This window comes from Alternaria alternata, assembly GCF_001642055.1.
Source record: "Alternaria alternata strain SRC1lrK2f unplaced genomic scaffold CC77scaffold_10, whole genome shotgun sequence".
Taxonomy (NCBI): Eukaryota; Fungi; Ascomycota; class Dothideomycetes; order Pleosporales; family Pleosporaceae; genus Alternaria; species Alternaria alternata.
The window spans coordinates 184,462-206,673 of NW_017306199.1; the positions used below are offsets into that span (position 1 = coordinate 184,462).

A 22,212-nucleotide genomic window follows, 5' to 3' on the forward strand; every position below is an offset into this window, starting at 1 on the left:
GCGTAGCAGAGCGATTCATCGCTGCTACTTATGGCAGCACACCTGCTGTATCATCATATTGAACCGGCACAAGGAGACACCAAACGGTGTTTCCCACTGGTCGATCGCACTGTGCATACAAGCCCGGATTGAAGAAATGGCCCGTACACTGTCAGCAACTCGCATATCTGTGCAGATCAAAAGCTATGGCTTCTACAAGGCAGCGTTTCAAGAACGCCTCTCCCAACTGCGGAGAAGCTGCCTGTTTAGTCCACCCTCCTCATTGCTTGACTTGGTCGTCATCATCCCGAGGTTTTGCCAAATCCTTTTGCCACCAACCCGCAAGTCGGCTCTATTTTCATTTGCCCTATGCGTGCCTCTTTCCCTAGCAGATTGTCGATAGAAGATTCGATTCAAGAGCGTTCAATCGTACGTCGGCGGGTCTTGCGGTTCAATGTCTGGCACATGCATGTGTAGTGTTGTAGCCGGTAAGAAGTGGTGAAATTACAGTGCTGACATCGCCTGCCTGCGCGGGTACTGCCGCCATTCCGAGCGACAACAACAAAGCTCCTTCCATTTAGAGAAACTCGGTGCAATAATACTCACCTCGGGCTATTCTGGTGGTGATCTACATGACACTCTTACCACTAGAATCTCCATGGTAGTCTCACAAAGAAGATGGACATGATTTCAAAATGTTTAGAAATTAATATATTAAACCGCGTACAGCCTTCCAAGTACGCAGCGCTAACATGCAACACCTCGAAAATATCTCTCTCCCACTGAACAAATGAAAACCCCTCTAACCACTACTTTTCTCCTCTGCCATCCAAACAAACGAAAAAACGCGTCCAATAGTCTCTCTCTAATCAGCCCTCCGCCCAAAAGGCCTAGGCCCCCCCAACCTCGGTCCAACAATCTGCCTCTTCCCTGCGCCAATACCTCCAAGTCTGTTCTGATTGTCACCACCCATGTACCCATACTGATTCACATCCCAACTTTGGCCTCCTCCTGTGCCCGCATTGGGATCCTTGGCCGCCTCCTGCAGCGCGCGTTGACTCTCCTCCCACTCCTTTTGTCTCTCCCTCTCGCGCTCCATTTCACGCTCGAGGAGAGATTTACTCGCCCATCCCGCGTTCTTAGTCTTCTGTTGCGCGGCGGCGCGACGTGAGTCTTCGCCGCGTTGCTCGGAGGTCGAGGTTAGTTCAGGGGGAATGTACGTCTGCGGCTTAGGTGCTGTAGGAGGAGGGTTTGATGCAAGATAGCGGTCCGTTCGGCTTTGCTTCTGCTGTGTGTATGCGGCTGGATCGGGAAGCGGACGAGTCGTTGTTGGCTCTGGGAGTGGGCGGGTGGGAAGCGATGGTGGTGTGGGTTCGGGCAGGGGGCGCGCGGGTTGTCGTTGTGTCTGATCCCATTGTTTGCGTAGATACTCGCGGTCGTCTGCTTGCGCCCAGGATACATTGCTATCTTGCGGACTTGGAGCGCGCGGTGGAGGTTGTGGACGGGCTCGACTCTTGGACCGCTCGCGCGTACGGCTCTTACTCCTCGATCGCACTTTCTTGTCTTGGAGACGTCCTTCGCGCTCGGCTTGGTATTGACGCTCGCGCTCTTTGGCTTCTTCGAGCTGGCGCTCCAACTCTCGTATGCGTTCGCGCTCGGCGTTGGGCTCCTCGCTGCTTCCCCGTCGACTGCGCGGTGACCTGACTTGTTCGGCTTGGTACTGGCTAAGGTATTGTCCCTTGAGTCTGGCGTCGCTCCCAGCACGCTTCCGTCGCGTCTCAGCCTCTATCCGCTCTTGTTGTTCTCGTTCTTCTCGCTGCCGAAGTTCTTCATCCAGCTTCCATTGACGCTCCTGCTCTTCCCACTCGCGCTTCTGCTGGTCGAGGCGCGCTTGCTTGGCCTCTTGCTGCTTACGTGTCTCCTCTTCCCACTTCTGCTCTTCCTCGAGGCGTATGCGTTCTTCTTCAGCCTCGCGCTCAATGCGGCGTTTGTTTTCGGCCTCCTCAGCTAGTAATCGTAGCCTCTCTTCCTCGGCCGCCTTCTCACGTCGCAGGCGCTCCTTCTCAGCCATGTTCGGCACGTGCGGACCTGCGCTCGTGATCTGCCGGCGTGCGCCGAATGCGATGCCCTGGTTGCCCTGACTCGCGCCACCCATGTAGCCGTACTGGTGAATGTTCCATGCCGGTGCTGTGCTCCCTTCGTCAACCTTCTTGCTCCAGCTACTGACTCCGCCAGGAGGTGACTTGGGGAGACCGTTGGAAGTATAGGATGTGTCTGAGCCTCCGGTACGCGCCGCACTCAGTGTCCTCTCAGCAGGCGGCCGCGCAAGGGGATTGAATGTGCTAGAGCCGCTGGTATTGCTGGCTGTGCTGGGCCCTCGGCTACGTGTATAGCCGGGAGACGGCGGTGGCATGCCAGGACTTGTCATGCCTCCTCCGGTCGCTGAGGGGCTCAATGCACCAGCTCCGCCGCGCTTAGGGCCGATGGTGGTAGGAAAGTTGGAGGGATTTCTTGAATTGGCGACGCGGCTGAAGGCGCTGAGACATTGCAGCACCTGGGCTGGGTCTTTGGACTCGTACAGGTCGACAGTGAGGAAGCGGTCGTGTGCGGGCATGTTCAGCGGCGGCTGTTCGCAGGCTCGGAGGAAGTGGGAGATGTTCTCCATCTGTATAAAAGGCATGGCCGACTTTTTGAACCTCACGGGGGTGGGTATGGCGAGATTGACGAGTCTGTCATGGTTAGCTGGACTGGCCCGGCTGCCTGGTCACCCGCCGGGTATCACTGTACCTGCATAATACGGTCCCGTCCTTGAGCGCATCCAGCAGATCTCCCGCCGGCAGTCGCTCTCCCAGTGTACCTTCTATCCAGCTGCGGACCTCGTTGGCGGCCTGGGGGGTATATCTGTCCATGCGCAGCTTTCGCATGTCCTGATCTAGAGACGTTACAGACGCCATGGTAGGCGGTTTGGGCGCAAATCAGGTTTGTTTGGGTTGGGCACGAGGGTGGGTGTCGTTGTTACTGTGGATGGAAGGTGCACGAGTTGCAGTAGGATATGATATGATAATGTATATATCGCTATGTAACAAGCTCGACTGCTATGTGTTGTTGTGATGTCGAGGCATGTGTGTGTGGAGAAGACTTGTGGTGGTGGGGGAATGCTTGCTGGCTTGCACATGTGCTTACGCACCAGCCACCCGCGGCCAACGTCACCGCTGCGCGTCAGAGTCGCCTCCAAGCAAAAGTCTCCCCTCTGGAAATTATCCTGTGGCAACACGAGACTCAGCATGGCGGGCGCAGTGGGCCCAATTCGAAAAGCATGGTACCAATGGAAGATGAAGCGCTTTCCATGGCGCAAGAAGTGGCTTGTGGGTGAGTGCTGGCCTCGACACAGGCTCGACATAGGTCTCTGGCGTATCCTTGCTTCACGCCTCTAACAACATCACAGGCTTCGATCTCCAGGGCAACACCTTCTGGGAGTTCAAGGACGCACTGCACGCACTGCGCAATCGGAGAATAGCAAAATACAGCCGTAGCACACATTATGGCGACGTGCAGATATCGCGTTTGTGCCTTCCACATGTCGTCGTGCATGGAAACTGACTGTGGCAGCGTCATGGATGCAATGGCTGCGGCACACGCGCTACGAACCGCCCACTGTCGCCGAACAACACCAAGACATGATGAGGATCGAGCGCATGAAGCAGCTTGCCGCGCAGGCGGATGCGAGATGGGCAGGAAAGCCGTCATCGCTGGATGCGCCGGATAAGCAACAACCTGTGCAGATGCTGCAGTCGAGAGACCCGGACAGCGGCGTCACGCAGATGAATGCCGACCAAGAGATAAGGGACAGCATAGAACCGCCTCGCCCACTCGACCAGGAAGCTGCAAGACCAGCGCCAGTAGAGCCCGAGCAACCTGCAGAGCCTCAGCAGATGCCACGCGACCCACCAGCACCGGCCGCCCAAGACGATGCGCCTGCCTTCACAGCGAAGAAGAGGATGAAGAAGGAACCCAAGGACTCGCCATGGAAGCAGGCGGCTCAGAATCAAGAGTGGCAACCCCAAGGTTGGAGCCCTGCACCAGCCAAACGACGTTGACGATGATGAAGAGATAGTGACTGTACGAATACTTGTTTCAATACTGGCAAACATCAGCAAACCATATGTACATATTGAAGTCTGACCAACAGCCTGTGGTTCACCGTCAGCATCGTGATTGCAGTGCCACGGTTGCGAAGTACGACTAACGATCACGGCGCGCACAATGTCGGACGTGCTGTGCTCGCTTGATCCTTGTCATGTCCCGTTGCAAAGGTCATTCAGAGTTGACTCCAGGTCCATTATTCCAAAATATGGTATCCCTTTCGCAGCATCAAGACGACATGTGCCACCCCAACACTCACAACCAACTGGTTCCCTCATCGATTTCTAACTCCATGGCACTTATTCCATCAGCCCAGATGACTTTTCAGCTGGTTGCCGCACACCTACCCATAGAACTCCTCCTCATGGTACTGAAGGAATGGATTGGTGCGCAGCGTGTCGTGGTAGGCAATATTGGTAGTTTGGATTATACCTTGTCCTACAGCAACCCCGACAACCCTAGCCTCCTTTTCACCATCCCCAAACCCCTTCTCAGAGATTATGTCCGCCAAAGAATTCATGCTTGGTCAACAGACACCAAGGAATTTGACGACCCACCAACCTTCTACCTAAGCCATCTCCTAACATCCTTGAAAATGCCAGACAACCGTCTAGCATCCTACGACGTATCCTCGCACTCTCTAAACCCCATATCACGGGATCCCAACCTCACACTCTCAACAACCTCCCCCATCAATAACATTCACAAGCTCCGAAACATACTTTTCCCTTGCCTGCCCCCCACTCACGGCTTCGAGAAGATAAAACTAGACTTCACAGCTGAACAGTACTTTGCGCTCTTCGACGTGCAGGTACCGCCATTCCACTACCGCGACGACACCGTCACGGGCGACAACCTCTACCACGACGACCACTGCCACTCCGCCGGCCTCTTCCTCGCACACACTCACGCCCTCGAGCTGCATTTCGGCTCAGCCTACAAGTCCAGCAACCCCTGGTACAACGTCACGGAACCCGCATGGTGCGCCCCAAATCCAGCTTGGTCCTACGTCGAGGCTAGACTCCGCCCTCATGTCTGCGATAGCGGCATGGTTGTCGATTGGATACTGGAGTATGCGTGGTATGCTGGGTACCTTCAACGTATACGGGACATTGAGTTGAGCGGGGATGTGCAGGGATGGGTCAGGGAGAAGTGGTATGATATTTTTCGACGGCACGCTGGTTACGTCGAAGCGCATCCGGGAGAGCACGTTGGTATTTTCGCTGTACATGAGCCTGATCCTATAGAGTTGGAGATGATTGGTATGACTGATGATGGCGAGGAGGATGAGGAGGATGAGGAGGACGAGGCATGGATGCCGAGAAATCACTATCCGCCGCCATGTACATGTGAGATTGGTTGCTGGCGCCTACAAAATGGCAAAATCGAGGAAGAGATAAAGGCGAAGACTTGGGAAGACTTTGAGCAGTATGGGACAGAGGTGGTGGGTGATTGGATGGTTGGCGTTGAGCTGGGACCTGTTGTGGACTAGGGAGCTCTTTCTTTCTGAGTTGTAGGCAGAGCTGTTCTATTCTTATCCCACCATGTGTAAATTCCATGCCATACTACCAAGTGACATCCATCAGTCACCGGAGGGGCGATAAAACTCATGTTAGAAGTCCAGACGAACCTGCAAGTCTGCCACGCTTCCGGTCCTCGCTCGCATCCACCCAAAGTAACACTCTTTAATAACAATAGTCATAAGGGGCACGAAGGAAGTCGTTCTAGTGTCTAGTGTAACACACAAGCCCGGAGGTAGCCATTGTACCAGTTTTCATCCTCGGAACCACTTCCGATCATGACGTCACAGCTTCACTTCACCAGCCGACCAACACCTCTCATAACCTAGACAACACTGCGACCACAGCTATCACCATCACAAGACATAGCAACACGCATCTCCTTTCGCGCCGGATTTCCCCAGCTTTGACAAATACCGGCAGAAACACTGCCCCTGCCGAGTTGTGCGTCAATGATCGTCCCGCGTGGGTCTGGAGGCTGTCGATCTGGTGTCATTCGTTCAAGTAGTGGCTGATCATCATGAGTCGCAGCCTCTTCCGTCGTTGGACCACGTCGACTACGCAGGACTATGTTGTGACTACGCGAGCGACGTGACGCTATGAAAAAGGCTCCGAGGCATCTTTCTCTAGAACTAGGGGAGGAGAGAGGGGTCAGCGAGTTTCGGGCGATGGTTATTGGATCATTGGTGCCAAAACCTTGGAATGTTTTAAGGACAGGATGGTTGCACCCTTTGGTGGTGGGTTGTGGACTTGCATCTCGTTTCCGCTCAAGACATTGTTGTTATCTGGGTGAAAGGAAAATATACGCTCGTTTCTTCAAAATGCGTTCCACATTCGCCATCTCACTGCTTGCTGGAGTTGTTGTATCAGCAGAAGGCCTCCTAGATCTTCCACTCGACATCGCCGGTTTACTTTCTTCGCTCGGCCCAGCACCTCCAACGGACCCTCGGTGGACAGACTGGCATCCAGCAGGAAGCAGCGATGGTACATGCACCCCTGCTATCCACGTTCTCCACCAAAGTCACTAATAATCCTGACCCCAACAGTACGCTCGCCCTGCCCAGCCCTAAACAGCCTTGCGAACCACGGCTTCATCCACCGCGACGGCCGCAACATGACCATCCCGCACCTCATCTCCGGCCTCGCTGCAGGCCTCAACATCGGCGCCGACTTCACCACTGCCATCAGCGGCGCCGGCCTGCTCTCCTCTCCCAATCCGCTCGGCGGCTCCTTCGACCTCGATGACTTGAGCCAGCATAACTTTCCCATTGAGCACGACGCCAGTATGTCGCGTCAAGACGCCGCATTGGGTAACCCACAGCCATTTTACAACCCAAACTGGCAGCAGTACATTTCTTTTTTTGCTGGCAAGGACCAGACGGATATGCCTACGGCTGCCAAAGCAAAGTACGCCAGGACGCAAGACAGTCAGAAGCGGAATCCGGAATTCGTGTATGGGTTGCGAGAAGCGGTGTTTAGTTATGGCGAGAATGCGCTTTATTTGCAGACTATGGGGTCTGATCCGTTGTCGGGAAAAGCCAAGGTAGAGTATGTGAGGAGCTTGTTTGAGCAGGAGAAGTTGCCGTTTGAGCTTGGGTGGAGGCCGAGTGTTCTGCCTATTACGCTGCCTAGTTTGGGAGCCATGGTTGTGGAGTTGCAGGCGAGTAGCCCGGAGCCTCTGCCCGAGGGAGTGAAGATTGTGGCGGACTCGTACAAGGATGTGTTTATTGCTGTGGCTGGTGGGTCGAATATCCTGGGGAATCTTACTGCGGGGATTAGTGAGGCGTTGGGTTTGTGAGAGCGTACGGGGCAAGACATTGGCTTGTGTTGACGGTATGCAGAGGGGGAGATATCAAATTTTCATCGTTATTATCACCCTATTGCTATTCTAATTTGGTCATCGCCATGTTCAAACTTCGTCTCTATTCCTCGAGACCCTTACCACCTATTCTGCGACTCTACATAGACGCGTATGCGATAAGTTCTAAACTTCAAGCCGTGATCTTTCCCTTGTAACATTGTATCCACAGCCCTGATTGCATCACCCTCAAAATCCTCTTGCATCTTCTCTCATCCCTTCTCGCGCATACTCGCTTCTTCACGGTCCAGCCCACGACCCTCAAACGACTCTTGAAATCATTCTTCTGTCAATGCCATGGTGTTCAACCCGTATGTCACAATCTCCAGTCAGTCAGATAGTCTCCCCCGTTGCAGAAAAGCTGCAGTGGACGCAGATGTGGTGTCGGAGGTGGTCGAGAAGGCACCTCATTGGAAGCGTGTCCTGGAAACTGTATGCACTGCTCCGAATAAAGCTCTCTATACAGAGGATTCAGCTCAGAGATATAAAACTCAAGAACTTGTTGCTCCTGGTGCCACGGTAGTGCTTGAGTTTGGGGCAGACTCCGGTAGCGCGGTGCGTAATGACCCTCCATATACTGACGGTGGTAGTCATGAGCGTAGATCTGCCAAGTATTCTGCTGGTTCTGCTGGTTCTGCTGGTACTGGTAGATATCTTGTTGTGTCCAGGTAACGTCAGACGTTTCATATCTGGCAGTAGTTGTTGGTTCATCGACGGTAGAAGGTCTGACTGGTTCCTCGAGATCAGCAGCTATGTTATGTTTGCGCTGCGGCGTCGGTTCGTAGAGGGGTAAATCAGCATCATAAGAATTGTAGTATACCCCAGCATTCAGGAAATCTGTATGCGTACCAACTGGGTCGACTTCAACGGGTGTACAGAGCTTTGTATCCTGACTTGAAGATCTACCTTCTGCGACGTCAGGCCACAGCTCGGTTTGCGTCACGGATTCCTCCTGTGACATGTGCGTTGGATAGTCTCCGAACGTCTCGGAAAGCAAACAGCTGATATATTGTTCGATGCTCGACCCAGCATTGGGAAAGTAGCGGGCGCGAGAACCAGGATGCTGCCGCCAGAACCTCCCCGTCTTGGACGCCTTTTCTCTCAAGTCCCACTTTTCTCTTCGTTTCAGGTTTTTGAAGTACCTTTCGACGTCCTTTTTCGGTAATTTGGCAAGCATCTCTAAGAAACCCTCATGGTCGTAGGCCGCATGGAAGTCTTCCTGGCTAAAGTAGTCTGGTGGTTCTGGGTAATGCTCCTCGAACGGCGTTGAGAGCTCACCCTGTGATACGCGAGCGTCGATTTCGTTCATGATATATTTTATCGCGGTTCTTCGAGAGGCATGATAATCCTGTAAACGTATGGCATTCTGATTGGTATCAGGATCAGTTGCATCGCCTCTGATAAGCCCAGATCCTGATAGGGGACCGCGAAGGTGGAAATCCGACAACACGGATGTCATATAAGGCATATGTAAACCGAAGTGGGTCATTTCTCGAGAGTGTGAGTGAGGTAGGCGTGCGGGTAGTAGAGATAGAATTCAGCTTGGGAAATGTAGTCAGGATGTAAAGTCGTGCGGACCTTGAGCCGGTAGCGTCAAATGTGGGATGGAGATCCCAATAGATATTTATCTTCACCATCGGAGCTGGAAATTGTTTTATACACATGGTACATACAGAGAATAACCCGCTCGTCTTTCCACAGTTCAGTTGCGATCCATAAACCAATGAAGGGTAGTCTTTTGAACTTCTTCTATTAAGCGAGGATTCTACCATGGAACAATTGTACTGTGAACCGGGGCTGGTACCCATAGTGGGCAGGCAGCCGAATCGTAAGCTTTTAAACGTCGCGTGGATAGGAAAATAGTAACGTGGTACAGTTAGGTGAGGCTAGAAACCGTGGGTTGAGTATGCAATTCACGACGGACATGTAGAGCTGACGACAAATGATGTCACGTTTGGATATCTCGTAGATCAAAAAGGAATTCTTCGTTTATGCGCATCGTTACCGATGCAATTCTCGTAAATGCGGCGACACTGCCTGGGAAAACTTCGCAAAATTTTACATGGTGGTCAAGGGCTCTACCTACAGTTCACGAAAGACATTGAGGGAAATGTTGATTTCGTAAACATGAAGTGAAACCTATAGATTACGCAAGTATTGCCACAGCCAGCGACAAGGAACACCCAATCCAGCTTCACACAATCTGACTACAGAGTCCGGTCTCGCTTCGCCAAGAGCGCGTTGTATTCTCGATCGTCACACGTCCTTTTGTATCCTCAGAGAGCCAGCCAAGGCACGCTGAGATAGAAGGCTGGATAACTCGTTTCTCGAACGTCATCTCGTCCTTTACAAAGAGGACCATGAAATTGATGTCCCACACATAAACTGCCGGTATAAGCCTACACCGTATCCTGTTGATTTGATCTTGCGCATACGAAGACGTGTGTTTCTTCATCTCTGCTATTTCTTTCTTGACATAAGTCTGGTTACTGCCTTCATTGCACTCCACAACGGCTGGTCGTAACTCCGGGTATCCGATCGCTTTCCAGACACCTCTCGAAAAGTCTGCGCAGCCCAGCATGCTCTGTTCCAGTTCGTAAAGTTCGCGTACTTCTTCAATGAGACCTTCCTCCACCATCTTATCTACCCGTTTGTCCAGCCGAGGTTTCAAAAGTGACATGTTAGAATCGAGAAAGATGACCGATAGATCGCTGCGCTGAATGAAATGGTGCGAGAGGAGGGGCTCCGTCAACGAGATGGATCCACTGACCAGCAGAGGGATCTTCCCGCCGTCCTGGATTTGCTGGATTCTTGAAATAGCAAGGTCGACAAAGGCAGATGGTTCTTGGTCGGGCTGCAGATAGTCTATCAGATGGTGCTTGACACCATCCATTTCCTGGATAGTAGGCTTTGCCGTCATAATACCTCCATGACGATATGTTTGCAGACTGTCCACGGAGATGACCTCGCCGTTCATGGCTTTGGCGAGTGCAATTCCAAGCTTTGTTTTCCCAACGCCTGTGGGGCCGACAATCGCAATGATGGGTCTGTTTGCCATTGTATAGATAGTTTAGATAAAGAAAGATTGGTTAAGATGTGTGTGATGCGGTAGATGTTGTAAATATGAGAGAGTTTGACGGATATGAAGTAATTAAAATGATGATGCGCGATAAGGGAGTTTCTTAAATAGAGGAGTTGCTACTCATGAAGTGCAGGCAAGATGGCTCGAGATGATGTCACAGATCGGGCCAGGAATATGCATGCAAAAACGATTCTAGACTCATGTTACGTAGGATATGTCTTGTGTATCACTTTCAAGACAAAGTTAAGTCACGTAAAAAGGTGTTGATGCTGAGGCAGGGCAACACAACGCCGTCAAGTAATTCAGTATAATGATCTGACTGCTGGTTCATTTCCCAAATACCCTGTGTTGTCTATATGTAGCTGTAATCATCAAAAGACTCTCGCTGGAGCCGCTTCCCTGAGTGCCATGCTTGAGGTCTTGTCATGAATCTCTCTTACCAGGCGAACCCTTCTCAGGACAAAGTCAACTCTCTTGTCGGCCCGTGAAGATGCGATACTAAAACTTAGCATTGTTTCGTCTTGCACAAAGCAAATGCTACGTCACCTACAAAGCTCAGGTTGAGATCCGTTTAAGGCAGATCCCAGTAGTACCTGAGTACTGTTGTTTCATGCCTAACTCCAAGAGGCAAAAGAAGCTTGAAGAAGAGACCGATTAGCATCTCGCTTTGATTACGGCTAGACCAGTGGGCCGAGAGGTACTACAGGAATGCGAAGGCCTCTTAATTGGAGACTGAGATACACAGTAGTGCTACCGAGATATCGGTGTTGCCGGAATATAGGAAGCTTTTAACAACCGAATAGCACGATCTGCTGTTAGACAAGAACAATCCGGCGATCATGAAGCATTGGCCAAGCCTCCTGTTTCGGGCTTGCAACGTCTTGTTGGCAGCGGCGAGCGTTGATTTGAACCGTTTACCCGTAGAGCCGAACCTTATTCACAGCTTCAGGTTTATACTTGGCATGAATTGGCACAATGGTGCCAAGGCACAACATCTTCCTAGTACTGAAGTAGCGTATGGGGCGGTGCCATAAGCATGGGAGCCTAATTTTAGCGAGGGGTAGCACAGAACCTAGGTTAAAAAGGGAAGATGTGTAAGACAGTACCTCATGGGGTGCAGTTTCACTAGTAGACCACCCTTGTTGTCCTTCAGCTTATGGAGAGAAATCGCTACGATGATCTACTTAGTAAAACATGTATAAATAATACAAGACAAACTCCAAAAGACGGTATCATCACTCGACTATCTTACGGCTCGACCATCCTATCTCTTGTTCTGCTCAGGACCACCTCGGTACTCAAACAAGAATCAGTAAACCATGGGGGTGGCGCAAGTACACACAGAACCACCAAGCGACACGGGTTCAAAACCATTCACACTGTGTGTGTTTTGTGGTATGTCCCTATAAGCACGTAGGAGTGAACGCATACTGATCAATGGCAGGATCGAGTGAAGGAAACGACCCCAGGTTTCGCGATGCTGCCAGAGCGCTAGCGAACATGATGGCGAAGAGATCATGGTCACTAGTGTACGGGGGCGGGACCATGGGGCTGATGGGAGTGCTTGCTAGAGAGGTAGTGGCCTTGCAGGGGCCTGACGCGGTGCACGGCATTATCCCACGGGCGCTTCTACAAGGTGGATCGGAGCCGGCGTTTGATCAATTCGGGCGCACAACGGTGGTGGCTAGCATGCACGAGCGGAAGCGGATGATGGCAGAAGAGGCAGATGCCTTCGTGGCATTACCTGGTGGTTTCGGAATGCTTGAGGAGTTACTCGAGATGACAACATGGAGTCAGCTGGGTATTCATGCGAAACCGGTAGTTGTATTCAACTTGTCCGGCTTTTTCGACGGTGTGTTCGAGTGGATGCAGACTGCAATCAGATTCGGCTTCATCCTGGACGCCCAACTGGGGTTGATTGGACAGACACGCACAGTCGAGGAGTTGGCGACGATTGTTACCACCAGAGAGATCGCTCCGGGACGATACACGTTCCTGGACTGGTCGTCGGACCGTCGTCACAGCAATGGCCGGGTGAAAGGGACCATTATAGATCCTGAGACTGTACACAATGCTTAGCGTTGCTATTGCAGTATTTAGAGGTCAAATGACAACCAAAATTTCCGGATACCCGAGCGTGCAACACGACTCGCTTTGATGATTTCTATGCCGAGGGAAAAGGTGGGCTGTACTTGGTTGCAAGTTCAATGGTCGCTTCACCCCGGGATTGGTGCTGTAGTGTTCGTCAACATAGGGTCTACCATGGCTTAGCAATATGTACGGGTAGGTTGAGCGTCCTGCTATGTTTCTAATCTTTGGACGTCGATAGAATCTCGTATCAGGTGTGCTGAGTGCAGATAACGAAACGAAGTAACTTTCCAGACTGCGAGAAGCGCTAACCCGGTCATCAAGGTGGCGGCCGGATGTTGAGACAACGCGAGTGCGCTAATTGCATGCTGTAGGGTCCATCAATCATTTTACTGCCTTCCACTACACCACAAACGAGCGCAAAGCCGCCATGATATCCATTCCGAACTGTCTGGCCACCGTGACGTGCAACACAACCATCCATCTTCATAACTCCTTATAGGACATCTGATGGGTTCAGAGACGTAAGAAGCTTACTTCAAGCCAGGGGTCGTTTCCGCACACCCCTGTGACGATTACTAACCTATAGCTTCAGAAATCAAGTAAGAAAAACTTTGTCCCACAAGGGGTCTTCCCTCATTCCAGTTTGGTAATCCATAATACCATGAACATATGCGTCTCCAAGTAGTTCAAAGGTTCGATGGTTGCTACAGCATCGCGTCTCGTTTTCCGACTCGTGCCCCGTCGAGACAAGGATCTCAACCTCTTCACCGTGACATACACTGGTTTCTGCTGCTTGCCGAAGAATCAGAGGCACTCTGCTTCCCAACAAAACAAAGACCAAATCCCCGTTAGTGAGCGAGTCGGGTCCAACCCCCATATAACCCTTAGAAGTAATGAAAAATTTCCTACCCTCACTGGCGCATTCGACAGCATAGTGAAAGGCGTTTTTGTCCTCATTCCGCTCGCCCATCTGGAAGGTGTCTCGCAGACCCCCATTCATGGTGGTGCGGCGCCAGGTATCAAGCAGCGGATCGCTCCAGCTCACGTAGCTTGATTTTCCTGCAGGTGTAGATCTTTGAAAGGTTCTTCCTGCCTCATCTTGCGTCGAGTAGAGTATATCGGCACAAAGCGTCCTCCAGAATGCACCCAGTCGACTCCCGCCTGATATATATTCCCCAGTCGTATGTACTCCGACTTGTCGTCTCCAATTGAATGTTGTGTCTCGCATACGGTTGATCGGACCTTCTAACGGATTCTCGTCATGCCACTTTATTTGATCGATGCAAAACCCCTGAACCTCCAATATTGATCTGTTGTGTAACCGGACAAGACCTCGCGAACGACCCGAGGCATCATACAATGTAAGTCGAGACAGTCTTTCGGACTCATGAGGTTGTGGTGAGGTATTCCAATCCGTAATCCAAGATGGGTATCTCTTTAAGTCCCCAGTGGCTTGATGAGTCCCCGCGAGAACATCCAAACAGCCCGAGCTTTTGATTGTATTCTTGGTAACTTGGAACCAGACTTCTCCTGGCTGGAGGCTATAATCGGCCCGTAATGGTCCATTTGGTCCCCAGTGGCGAACGAGGTTTAGTAGAGCGAATACTTTATCTCTCTCGTCTGATGCCTTTCTGGGGCGAAACTTGCGCAAAAGGCTCAGAAGGGAAATTGGCTGGTACTGCAGCCACTCTTGCCTCGTAGAATCAATGCTGGTAATGATGCGATAGAAGTCCGCTAACGGGTCTTGGGTATGGTGAATCATTGTAGAGTCGAGATTATCTTTAAGTCGACTCCGACTGTAGTTCGTGGCAGCATACGAGAACATTGTCCAAGGCGCTGAGATGTTGCTGTAGCGGATTGTTGCCTTTTGCGCAACCACTGTTTCCTGTACCACCCAGGTTCTGTGCCACTAGATGTGGCGAGAACTTGTTAGCGAAACTCATACATTATCAACTAAGAGTAAGATACGTGGAAATTGAGAGAAATACTCCTTACCCACGTTTCACTCATCAACGCCTTGATTCCCGACATAACGTCTGTTGCTAGAGGCAGGCGCTTTAGGAAGTGTATGTTTACTGGTGCCACGCCCCTCGATAAAAGGTAGATGGTACAGAAGGCACCATATACTTCCTTCGCACTGGTAGACGAAAACAAAGAGGTGTTTTTGCACGCATGAGGATATGAATCTACCTTTGCTGAATCCCTCTCATCATCGTACCACTCTATAACGCGAGCTCTTTTCGTGAGCTGCGCTGGGTGCTGACTCCGCCCTCGTTCTTCGAATCGGTCATACTTGCTGCCTTCCCCCAGCCAGATGATGACTTCGCGACTCTTCTCATAGATTTCCCTCATCATGGCAACTTGCAATGATCGTTCCTCGACATCTTGCTGATTTATGCACAGAAAGTCAACCCAGACAACGACTGGAACGTGAACGTTCCGCAACTGCCTTAGAGCATCGAAAAGATTGGCGCTGATCTCTACACCCACATCATTGCATAATATCGTTGCATCAGGTTCGTTCCGGTCCAAACGCCACGCATATGAAAGGGCCTTGTAAGGCGTTATTGTTCCCAACGAAGTTTCGAAGATGTCGCAAACTATTTCTTCGTCCCAATCTCCAGAAAGAATCTTCACCAGCCGTATGACACCCGATTCAGGGAGAGTAGAATACAAGGTTTCATTGCGACAGCCCACGCTCTGTACCAGGCTCCGGCCAATACCACAAGTGTCCATATTGCAGGCGTCCTTTAGCTCGAATGATGGTTGAACCAAGAAGTACGCTGACAGGTTAGGCTCTATCGGTTGCGATGTGCTCGAGAAGTACAAGGACGTGGTAGGTCGGACGAAGGGGTCGACGGCGGGTTCGCGAAACTGTAGGGCGGTGCGACGCTTTCTCTCTAAGGCATGGAGCGCTCGCGCTAGGTATAGCCATACATCTCACGATGTCTCGAAGTCGTACGACGGCTGCCTCGGAAGCTGATTGCGGTTTCGATGCGGAGTGTGTTCGTTGACACGAGCTATACGCCAGGGCCTTTCGCCTCGCCCTGTCCCCAGTCTTCCGGTGTCCTGGAGCACTTGGCATAAGCGCTGTACAGCCACATAGTCACATATCCAGCGTTAGTGCTCGTCGCAACAACGCGAGGCGAAGCCACGTTGGAGTTTTGTGGTGTGTTGATGACGTCATACGAGCGAGCGCCAGCATAACCTGTCATTGGAGGTTCAGTAATCCAAACACGTACCTTCCCAGCCACCTGTTTTCTCATGCAGACCCATATCGAACATCGCGAACAGCGAAATCGTAGCCTTGTGTCTTGTGGCATTGTGCTTACAGGGCGCCTGCGGATGCGAAAGAACCGCCGCGCCGCAACGACTGCAACGATCAGGTCACTTTTCCATTTTGCGCTGCACACTTCCAGAAGCTCACTTGACGCATATCGTGGGCAAGGCTGCCATGAGTCCTGCAGTCTGCTTCCACGAATCGCTGGATCTCCATAATAGCCCAAAATGCTTGTTGTCGCATCCTTCCGGCGGGATACGCCTGCGCGAAGTGCCATCACGACACAGGACGACCTATCCTACAGCATTAAACACCCACCACACGCTCAAGGCTGTTAGACGCACACATAACGTTGACTATTCCTCGCTTTCAATGGCCATACTCTAGGCGTATCACTATAAGATGGCCCATTAATCGACGCTTGAAATTACGGGCGATGTTTTCAGCTCGGGTAAGGCGATTTGAAGCGGACGAATGAAAAGCGCGGATGCATGTCAGCTCAGGCAACACATGCGTCAGGCTGTGCAGATAGCGACGCCACAGAAGCCTGGTTGCAACCGGAATCAACCTACACCTCACCGCATAGCGACTTACCTATATAGCTCTTGTCAACGTAAAGTGCTGCATACATGGCTTCTCTGCGATGAGAGTTGTCAGCCTTCCCGGTCCCAGAAGAGAATAACCCGTACGATGCCAGACAATACCAGCTCTGGAGAAAGCCTTCCGAGCGGCTCACATCCTTCTGCACAGCCTGAGCCCGCCGCAAGATTCCAGTCATACGCAGAGTATCTGGCGCATCTGGATCGGTCACCTTTCCAGACCCGCTACCGGCATGATGTGGAACAACTGTGGCTAGCAAGCTTCACCGAGGACGGTCGCTATATCAAACGGTATACCTGCATCCTTCGAGATTACAACAATTCGACGAATCTACCACTTGTAGACGTGGAAGACATCGGGCCTGACACTATAGTTCTGTCCTCTCCAGACTTTAGAACCTTGTTGAAAACGACAGACGAGAACGTGCCTTACAGGATAGTCATAGCAGCGACGAGTCTTTGGGTACCTTCCCGCATGACAGAAGACGTCCTCGGTCTTGGCCTAGATCTAGAGCCGGAGATTTTCGATTACGTAAAGAGTACTGTAGAGCCTTCAGAATACATACCAAAGGACGAGTTCCCTCTACCGTGGTTGAGAGATGCCCCTGCTTTACGTATAGGCAGTAATGTTTTGTGTATCTTGGAGAAAACATCAGAGAGAAAATCCAAGACTGGTACACGCGAAGATACAACCTCTGCAATTCGAATCGCTAACCATATATACAGCGATCATATTCATGAGAGACGATGACCTGTTAAAATTGCCACCGCGAAACTCTCTCGGCGCCACGATGTTTTCGTCTAAGAGGCCGTCACAAGTGCGGGAGAGACCCAATCGGGATTCTTATCATCATCCCCGTTATTATCGTAAATCGCTTGTTGAGCGATATATCACTGAAGTGACCGAGTCGAACAACCAATATGGACCCGGTAACTTCCTTTATGTTTGTCTAGCTGCCTTGCTAGAGCTTCATCTCTCTACTGCGCCCACGAGTGTCTTTCAATTAAGATCTTTCGATGGACACCAGGGATTGATGCGTAGGTACCACAACAACAGTCTCCGAGGCACGGCCAATGAACCCCTTCCTGTTAGTGACTATCCAGATATGGGGTGGAGCCGTTTAAGAATGGAGCTCGACCATCAGCGTCATACATTGCGGTGGATGACTCGCTTCTTCAAGAGACACTTCGATTATAGGAACAAAGATCTTCAAGCAGCATTTAAAGAGATTAGGGAACGCTTCAAGCTTCGAGTACAAGATCTCGAACAAGTTGAATTACAACTCAGAGATCAACTAGCGAATAAAGGTATAGATAAGAGTATTGGCATGGCAGAGATGAGCATCCGCGAGAGTAAAAGAGTCTTGCTATGTGTGTTACCAGGACTACCTTTCTTATTGCTTCTGCTGACTGGATCAAAGTGACGGCCTTAGCATTCATTTTCCTACCAATCTCGCTCGCTTCTTCGGTGTATGGAATGGTAAGACCACTTTGTCACCTTCTAGCATGTATTCTAACCAGCCATACTTTCAGAACGTGCAGCAGATAAACGGTACCGGTCATTCGATCAGAGCCTTTGTAATCACAGCATTTGCAATGTGTGCATCTGCTGTAGTGCTATGGGCATTCATCGCTGGCTTCCAATCTCGCAGAGTCTGGTTGAAAAAAAGACTTGAATTGGATCACGGTGTAGATGTCATATGGCGATGGTACGATTGGTTGATGTTATTTAGCTTTTTCGATACATGGAAGTCGTTATTGTGGGACCTGAAAAGATCATGGTTCAGATACAAAACACGACGCTACTTACGCCGGTAAATAGATACAGTATGCCTAGCTATGAATTAGGATGTGTTTGCACGGACCTTAGTGCAGGATCAGAGCTGTCAATTTTAATGCTTAGTCTCTCTATGCTCCTGTATACTTAGTGCTTCAGTCGTAATAGTATCTTCAATCGTGCGCGTTGTGACTATCTATCCGCTATTTTAATGCAGCTGCAAGTTAAGGAGCATAGGAATGAATACGAGATAGATCATTGTATTTTAAGTACCGCAAGAGTGCAGTTATTTGAGAAGCATTCCTCTCGCTAGTGCGTACAAAACAGATTACAAAGTCTGTGTGTGAAGAATGCTCAAAATGAGCATTCCGAGGAAGTATTCTGGAGGGCGCGTTCTGCAACAATAATTCCTATCTGCCTGGCTCGAAAGGCGCCAAAGCGACATATGGAATTCAGTAACGAATGACAATGTTTCAATGAAATAATGGAAAATATTGTAACCCCGAAGGCAGCCTGATCGAGTCGGGCGAGGGTGCCACGGATTTGACCGAATAGCTGTGGCCCTTAAGCGTCTGGAGGCAGTCGCCGCTGCTCGCATTCCAAATCTTGGCCGTGTTGTCCCTTGAAAACCCTTATCCGTATCTCACCCTTTAGTCGAAGTCAAGCGGTGCCCAGATCATGGCGTTGGTTTTCTTATCCTTATGCCACCAGTTTTGGTGTTCCTTGCACCATGTCCAATACTGGTGACCGGGATCGTCCACGAAGTCGCGGAGAGTAGAGGTCGCATAGTTTGCAAGAATGGCCTCTTCCGAGTGTGCTGTATCTTTGCCGAGGGTTGGGAGTTCTTGGTCACCATAACCACTATCTTCTCGGCCGTCTGCGCTCAGGTGTGAATTCTCATAGCCAGGAGTCACTAGTCCGCTGTTCCGCAGCTCGGGTTCGCAAGATTCATGGGCATTTGCTGGCAAGATTTGGCCCATTTGGAGTAGCGGAACCTCTTTCCAGGATTGCGACGTGCTCGGTAAAGAATTGTAGTGGTTTGAGATCTCCCTACTGGCCGCTGAGTCGTTCTCTGATGGCTTAGAGAACACGCTCGTCTTGTCAGATAGAGCGGTCGAACAGGTAACATTGGAGTCAACCACGCATTGCTCTTCTGCTCCCGGCACGAACGGTATGTCTCCTATGCCTCCCCACGTCGGTGCGATATGAACTCGATGGCGTAGTAGCTCCGGTGCTTGATATGCGCCCTGAAACGTCACATACGTAGGGTGTATCTTTGACGGAACCTGCACGTTCGAGGCAGACAAACTCTTCATTTTGATGGGTGATGGATCCCGAACGGCGACGCTTTCCCCGTCGCTGCCTAATTTTGTAAAATTCATGAAGCTCTTTGAGACTCGGTAGTCACAAGTATCATGCATGACGAGGCCATGCACGGATATGTGTTCGGCAAAAAGCTTCCGGATTGTCCAGCCTGCGATAAACCATTGGCTTCCCTGAAAATCGGGCTCCCAAGTGAACTGGTCGCTTACAGTCCTCTCAGTAGTCAAAAGACCCGATGGATAGACGTAGCAGTGTTTCGCGTTGCGATACCAGAGAGCCATAGAGGCGATGGCCAGCGAGTGCTCAGCTTGGTTTTCTTTGTCGATGCAGCAAGTATCGATCCAGAAGTATTCTAGTCCATCTCTTGAAGCTTGTTCTGCGCAAAATCGAATCTTCTTGTAGCCAGGCTTATCCTTGCCAGTGCCGTTTGTCAGGTCTTTGAAGGTGACCTCCTCGGTGTCTGCTCCCCATGTAGGCGAAAGTATCGCATAAGTGGGAATGGCCTCGTCGTCAAACTGAATGAGACTTAGATCACCGGTGTCACTGTATCGCAAAAGACGCATTGCTGTAGCCGGGTTGCGATGTAGAGCTTGATATCACTATGAAGATGTCAAGAAGAGGGAACGGTTTCGAAGATCCAGAAAAGTTCTACCCAGCGAGGACGTGGTGAGCAATGCGGCTCTGCGATGATAACATGGCAATCATGAAATAATCCAACACAACCGCCGCGATCAGGAGGTTCAATCATAGCCAATGATTTCGTAGTGGTTTGATGGCAGGTTCAATCCCAGCCAATGCTTATGTGGTGGCGTGTGCTCAGCTCAAATCGCAGCCAATGGCGATACGAGGGCTTGAGCAACGTGCATTCACAGCCTATTGTTTAAGCCACCCCACCACGATGCTGCGAGCTGATTCTAGCCTCATTGTTGTCGGGCTCTGTTTCACTGTCTGTACAGAGCGAGGGAATTTGCAGTCTTAGACCTCATTCCATCACTGTAACGCAGCTGTCATGCCGAAAACTTCCAAGCAGCCCAGGCAGGTTCCACTCAAGACGGGGCCGTTTACTCCAATACTGCCCCGACCTCAGGGACAAGCGACCATGCCTCAGACCCAGAAAATGCCACCGGAAATCATTACGGAGAGAATCGCGCAATCGGTTGCTCCGGGCTCCATTGCCCGTGTTCCTTCCAACATGGCTCTTGAAGACGTTCAAATGATGACTGCGCGAGCAGTCATGCCGGGCTTCATTGTTATTCTTCCTCGCGACATGGGTCCTGGTCATCATGCGGGTTCCGCCCATGATGCCCTACAGAATGTGGTTGTCATGAAGCCCTCGGGATATGGACCAACGCCAGAGGGATCGGAAGGGATCAGGAATGACAACAGCACCGCTTCACTTCCGAATCAGATTTCACCTGCTTGGGACGCTTTCAGTCCCTCTGTCCCAACGCAGAACATGGATACTAGCTCGGGCAGAGCAATACCCATGGCTTCCGACACGTCCCCGCGCCGACCTTTCGGACGAAGTATGGTCGCAGTCGATCTTGGGGCTAACTCACCGACTGAACCATTTTGCGCTATCCTCGATGGCACTGCCAAATACTCATGCATGACTGCATTAGGTGTGATTCGCCTGGCGGAAATTCATCCCAACCTGGATATTCGGCAGACGACTCCACCGCAGCGACAGGGCCAAGGGTATCCAACCCCTGCTGGCATCATCGTCAATCCCCAGAGGTTTGTCGAGTTGAGCCTGAAAGCCTTGAACCCTGCAATCCCCCCGATGTCTGTTGACATGCTCATTTGGGAGGGCGACAGTCCGGTCGCTGATGTGGAGGTGTACCTGGGTTGGCAACTGTTCGAAAAACTTCAGGCTCGCAAGACTCAACTGAAGGCTGGAGACGTTCGTCGGCAGACCACCGACTTCAGTGCGATGAACCGACCCATGGGACAGAACGGAAATGCCGGAATGTCAGGTATCGGTAATCTCCCCGCCGTTCTCCAAAGCGACATGTCGCTCGCCGGAACCAAGAATCCACCAGGCCCTGCAACCGCTTCGTACGGTAGGGCTTACGTCCCGTCTAACACGTTACGCTTCTTGTCTACGGACGGCTGTGAGCAATTCTTCGACTCTTCGGACCTCGAAAGTACCCAGTCGCTGACGACTTCCCTCTTCTCCGAAGCACCTTGCTCTACAACGACGGATTCGAGCTTCGATCCAACTCTTGCTCCCGTGGACCCCATGGCCGAACTCATGAAGGAATTTACCAATGACGCCTTTGTAGGATATGACTAAGCGGAGTCGAATTATTGTGACGACGGTCCTATGTATGGAACCATCGATCCGGCCATGTTATCAATTTAGGGCTAAAACTGATATATGCGTAACGTGAAGCGATGCCGACCACATGGAGGTACCACGATGTGACTGAGTTGTGGATGCTCCTGAGGTTGTACAAGAATAGGCTGTGAGCCTTGAGTATTCGGAATGAAGGATCTGTAGACTATATAAACACCTGAAAGCAAACTAAGTTGACCGAATCGCGATGGCCCTCGAGCG

General features: G+C 51.1%; 13 protein-coding genes across 13 annotated transcripts; 8 read left to right on the forward strand and 5 right to left on the reverse strand.

Moving 5' to 3' along the window:
• Positions 1 to 46: 46 nt before the first annotated feature.
• On the forward strand, positions 47 to 432 carry CC77DRAFT_68067 (hypothetical protein). The gene has a single exon (XM_018532745.1). The coding sequence runs from the start codon at positions 137 to 139 to the stop codon at positions 380 to 382; it is 246 nt and encodes an 81-aa protein (XP_018385976.1). The 5' UTR covers positions 47 to 136; the 3' UTR covers positions 383 to 432.
• A 244-nt stretch (positions 433 to 676) lies between these two features.
• CC77DRAFT_1040413 (hypothetical protein) lies at positions 677 to 3,123 on the reverse strand. The gene is made up of 2 exons (XM_018527202.1): positions 2,767 to 3,123; positions 677 to 2,708 (listed from the first exon to the last, which is right to left on the reverse strand). Exons 1-2 carry the CDS (start codon positions 2,931 to 2,933, stop codon positions 845 to 847), a joined length of 2,031 nt encoding a protein of 676 aa, XP_018385977.1. The 5' UTR covers positions 2,934 to 3,123; the 3' UTR covers positions 677 to 844.
• A 140-nt stretch (positions 3,124 to 3,263) lies between these two features.
• On the forward strand, positions 3,264 to 4,076 carry CC77DRAFT_1061141 (hypothetical protein; the record flags this gene model as incomplete). The annotated part of the gene is made up of 3 exons (XM_018528395.1): positions 3,264 to 3,348; positions 3,425 to 3,541; positions 3,589 to 4,076. The coding sequence occupies 3 exons, from the start codon at positions 3,264 to 3,266 to the stop codon at positions 4,074 to 4,076; spliced, it is 690 nt and encodes a 229-aa protein (XP_018385978.1).
• Positions 4,077 to 4,438: 362 nt separating this feature from the next.
• On the forward strand, positions 4,439 to 5,614 carry CC77DRAFT_1031024 (hypothetical protein; the record flags this gene model as incomplete). The annotated part of the gene is made up of 1 exon (XM_018526631.1): positions 4,439 to 5,614. One exon carries the CDS (start codon positions 4,439 to 4,441, stop codon positions 5,612 to 5,614), a length of 1,176 nt encoding a protein of 391 aa, XP_018385979.1.
• An 849-nt stretch (positions 5,615 to 6,463) lies between these two features.
• CC77DRAFT_935025 (Cloroperoxidase) lies at positions 6,464 to 7,440 on the forward strand (the record flags this gene model as incomplete). The annotated part of the gene is made up of 2 exons (XM_018534416.1): positions 6,464 to 6,626; positions 6,689 to 7,440. The coding sequence occupies 2 exons, from the start codon at positions 6,464 to 6,466 to the stop codon at positions 7,438 to 7,440; spliced, it is 915 nt and encodes a 304-aa protein (XP_018385980.1).
• Positions 7,441 to 7,816: 376 nt separating this feature from the next.
• CC77DRAFT_1008614 (hypothetical protein) lies at positions 7,817 to 9,308 on the reverse strand (the record flags this gene model as incomplete). The annotated part of the gene is made up of 2 exons (XM_018523543.1): positions 7,817 to 8,848; positions 9,174 to 9,308. 2 exons carry the CDS (start codon positions 9,306 to 9,308, stop codon positions 7,817 to 7,819), a joined length of 1,167 nt encoding a protein of 388 aa, XP_018385981.1.
• Positions 9,309 to 9,568: 260 nt separating this feature from the next.
• Positions 9,569 to 10,558, reverse strand: CC77DRAFT_1070056 (hypothetical protein; the record flags this gene model as incomplete). The annotated part of the gene is made up of 1 exon (XM_018529104.1): positions 9,569 to 10,558. One exon carries the CDS (start codon positions 10,556 to 10,558, stop codon positions 9,695 to 9,697), a length of 864 nt encoding a protein of 287 aa, XP_018385982.1. The 3' UTR covers positions 9,569 to 9,694.
• A 1,143-nt stretch (positions 10,559 to 11,701) lies between these two features.
• Positions 11,702 to 12,785, forward strand: CC77DRAFT_1020248 (hypothetical protein). The gene is made up of 2 exons (XM_018525001.1): positions 11,702 to 11,977; positions 12,027 to 12,785. The coding sequence occupies exon 2, from the start codon at positions 12,086 to 12,088 to the stop codon at positions 12,659 to 12,661; it is 576 nt and encodes a 191-aa protein (XP_018385983.1). The 5' UTR covers positions 11,702 to 11,977; positions 12,027 to 12,085; the 3' UTR covers positions 12,662 to 12,785.
• A 483-nt stretch (positions 12,786 to 13,268) lies between these two features.
• CC77DRAFT_935351 (hypothetical protein) lies at positions 13,269 to 15,409 on the reverse strand (the record flags this gene model as incomplete). Its single annotated transcript, XM_018534436.1, has 2 exons — positions 13,269 to 14,582; positions 14,669 to 15,409. 2 exons carry the CDS (start codon positions 15,407 to 15,409, stop codon positions 13,269 to 13,271), a joined length of 2,055 nt encoding a protein of 684 aa, XP_018385984.1.
• A 1,685-nt stretch (positions 15,410 to 17,094) lies between these two features.
• Positions 17,095 to 18,136, forward strand: CC77DRAFT_1020250 (hypothetical protein). Its single transcript, XM_018525002.1, has 2 exons — positions 17,095 to 18,032; positions 18,086 to 18,136. Exon 1 carries the CDS (start codon positions 17,290 to 17,292, stop codon positions 17,974 to 17,976), a length of 687 nt encoding a protein of 228 aa, XP_018385985.1. The 5' UTR covers positions 17,095 to 17,289; the 3' UTR covers positions 17,977 to 18,032; positions 18,086 to 18,136.
• CC77DRAFT_1020251 (hypothetical protein) lies at positions 17,800 to 18,609 on the forward strand. Its single transcript, XM_018525003.1, has one exon. It carries the CDS (start codon positions 18,059 to 18,061, stop codon positions 18,368 to 18,370), a length of 312 nt encoding a protein of 103 aa, XP_018385986.1. The 5' UTR covers positions 17,800 to 18,058; the 3' UTR covers positions 18,371 to 18,609.
• Positions 18,610 to 19,891: 1,282 nt separating this feature from the next.
• Positions 19,892 to 20,215, reverse strand: CC77DRAFT_900779 (HET-domain-containing protein; the record flags this gene model as incomplete). Its single annotated transcript, XM_018533576.1, has 1 exon — positions 19,892 to 20,215. A coding segment is annotated over one exon (324 nt), but the record flags the coding sequence as incomplete, so codon positions are not given.
• Positions 20,216 to 20,609: 394 nt separating this feature from the next.
• On the forward strand, positions 20,610 to 21,959 carry CC77DRAFT_1020252 (hypothetical protein). Its single transcript, XM_018525004.1, has one exon. It carries the CDS (start codon positions 20,662 to 20,664, stop codon positions 21,946 to 21,948), a length of 1,287 nt encoding a protein of 428 aa, XP_018385988.1. The 5' UTR covers positions 20,610 to 20,661; the 3' UTR covers positions 21,949 to 21,959.
• The last annotated feature ends 253 nt before the right edge of the window (positions 21,960 to 22,212 follow it).

What these genes read in the sequence shown, in the direction of transcription:
- CC77DRAFT_1020250 (XM_018525002.1), top strand. Translation starts at nt 17,290, where the DNA reads ATGAGAGACGATGACCTGTTAAAATTGCCACCGCGAAACTCTCTCGGC.
- CC77DRAFT_1020252 (XM_018525004.1), top strand. Translation starts at nt 20,662, where the DNA reads ATGCCGAAAACTTCCAAGCAGCCCAGGCAGGTTCCACTCAAGACGGGG.
- CC77DRAFT_68067 (XM_018532745.1), top strand. Translation starts at nt 137, where the DNA reads ATGGCCCGTACACTGTCAGCAACTCGCATATCTGTGCAGATCAAAAGC.
- CC77DRAFT_1020251 (XM_018525003.1), top strand. Translation starts at nt 18,059, where the DNA reads ATGTATTCTAACCAGCCATACTTTCAGAACGTGCAGCAGATAAACGGT.
- CC77DRAFT_1040413 (XM_018527202.1), bottom strand. Translation starts at nt 2,933, where the DNA reads ATGGCGTCTGTAACGTCTCTAGATCAGGACATGCGAAAGCTGCGCATG. An exon ending in GACGGGACCGTATTATGCAG is followed by an intron (nt 2,709 to 2,766) that starts GTACAGTGATAC and finishes TAACCATGACAG; the next exon opens with ACTCGTCAATCTCGCCATAC.
- CC77DRAFT_1020248 (XM_018525001.1), top strand. Translation starts at nt 12,086, where the DNA reads ATGGCGAAGAGATCATGGTCACTAGTGTACGGGGGCGGGACCATGGGG.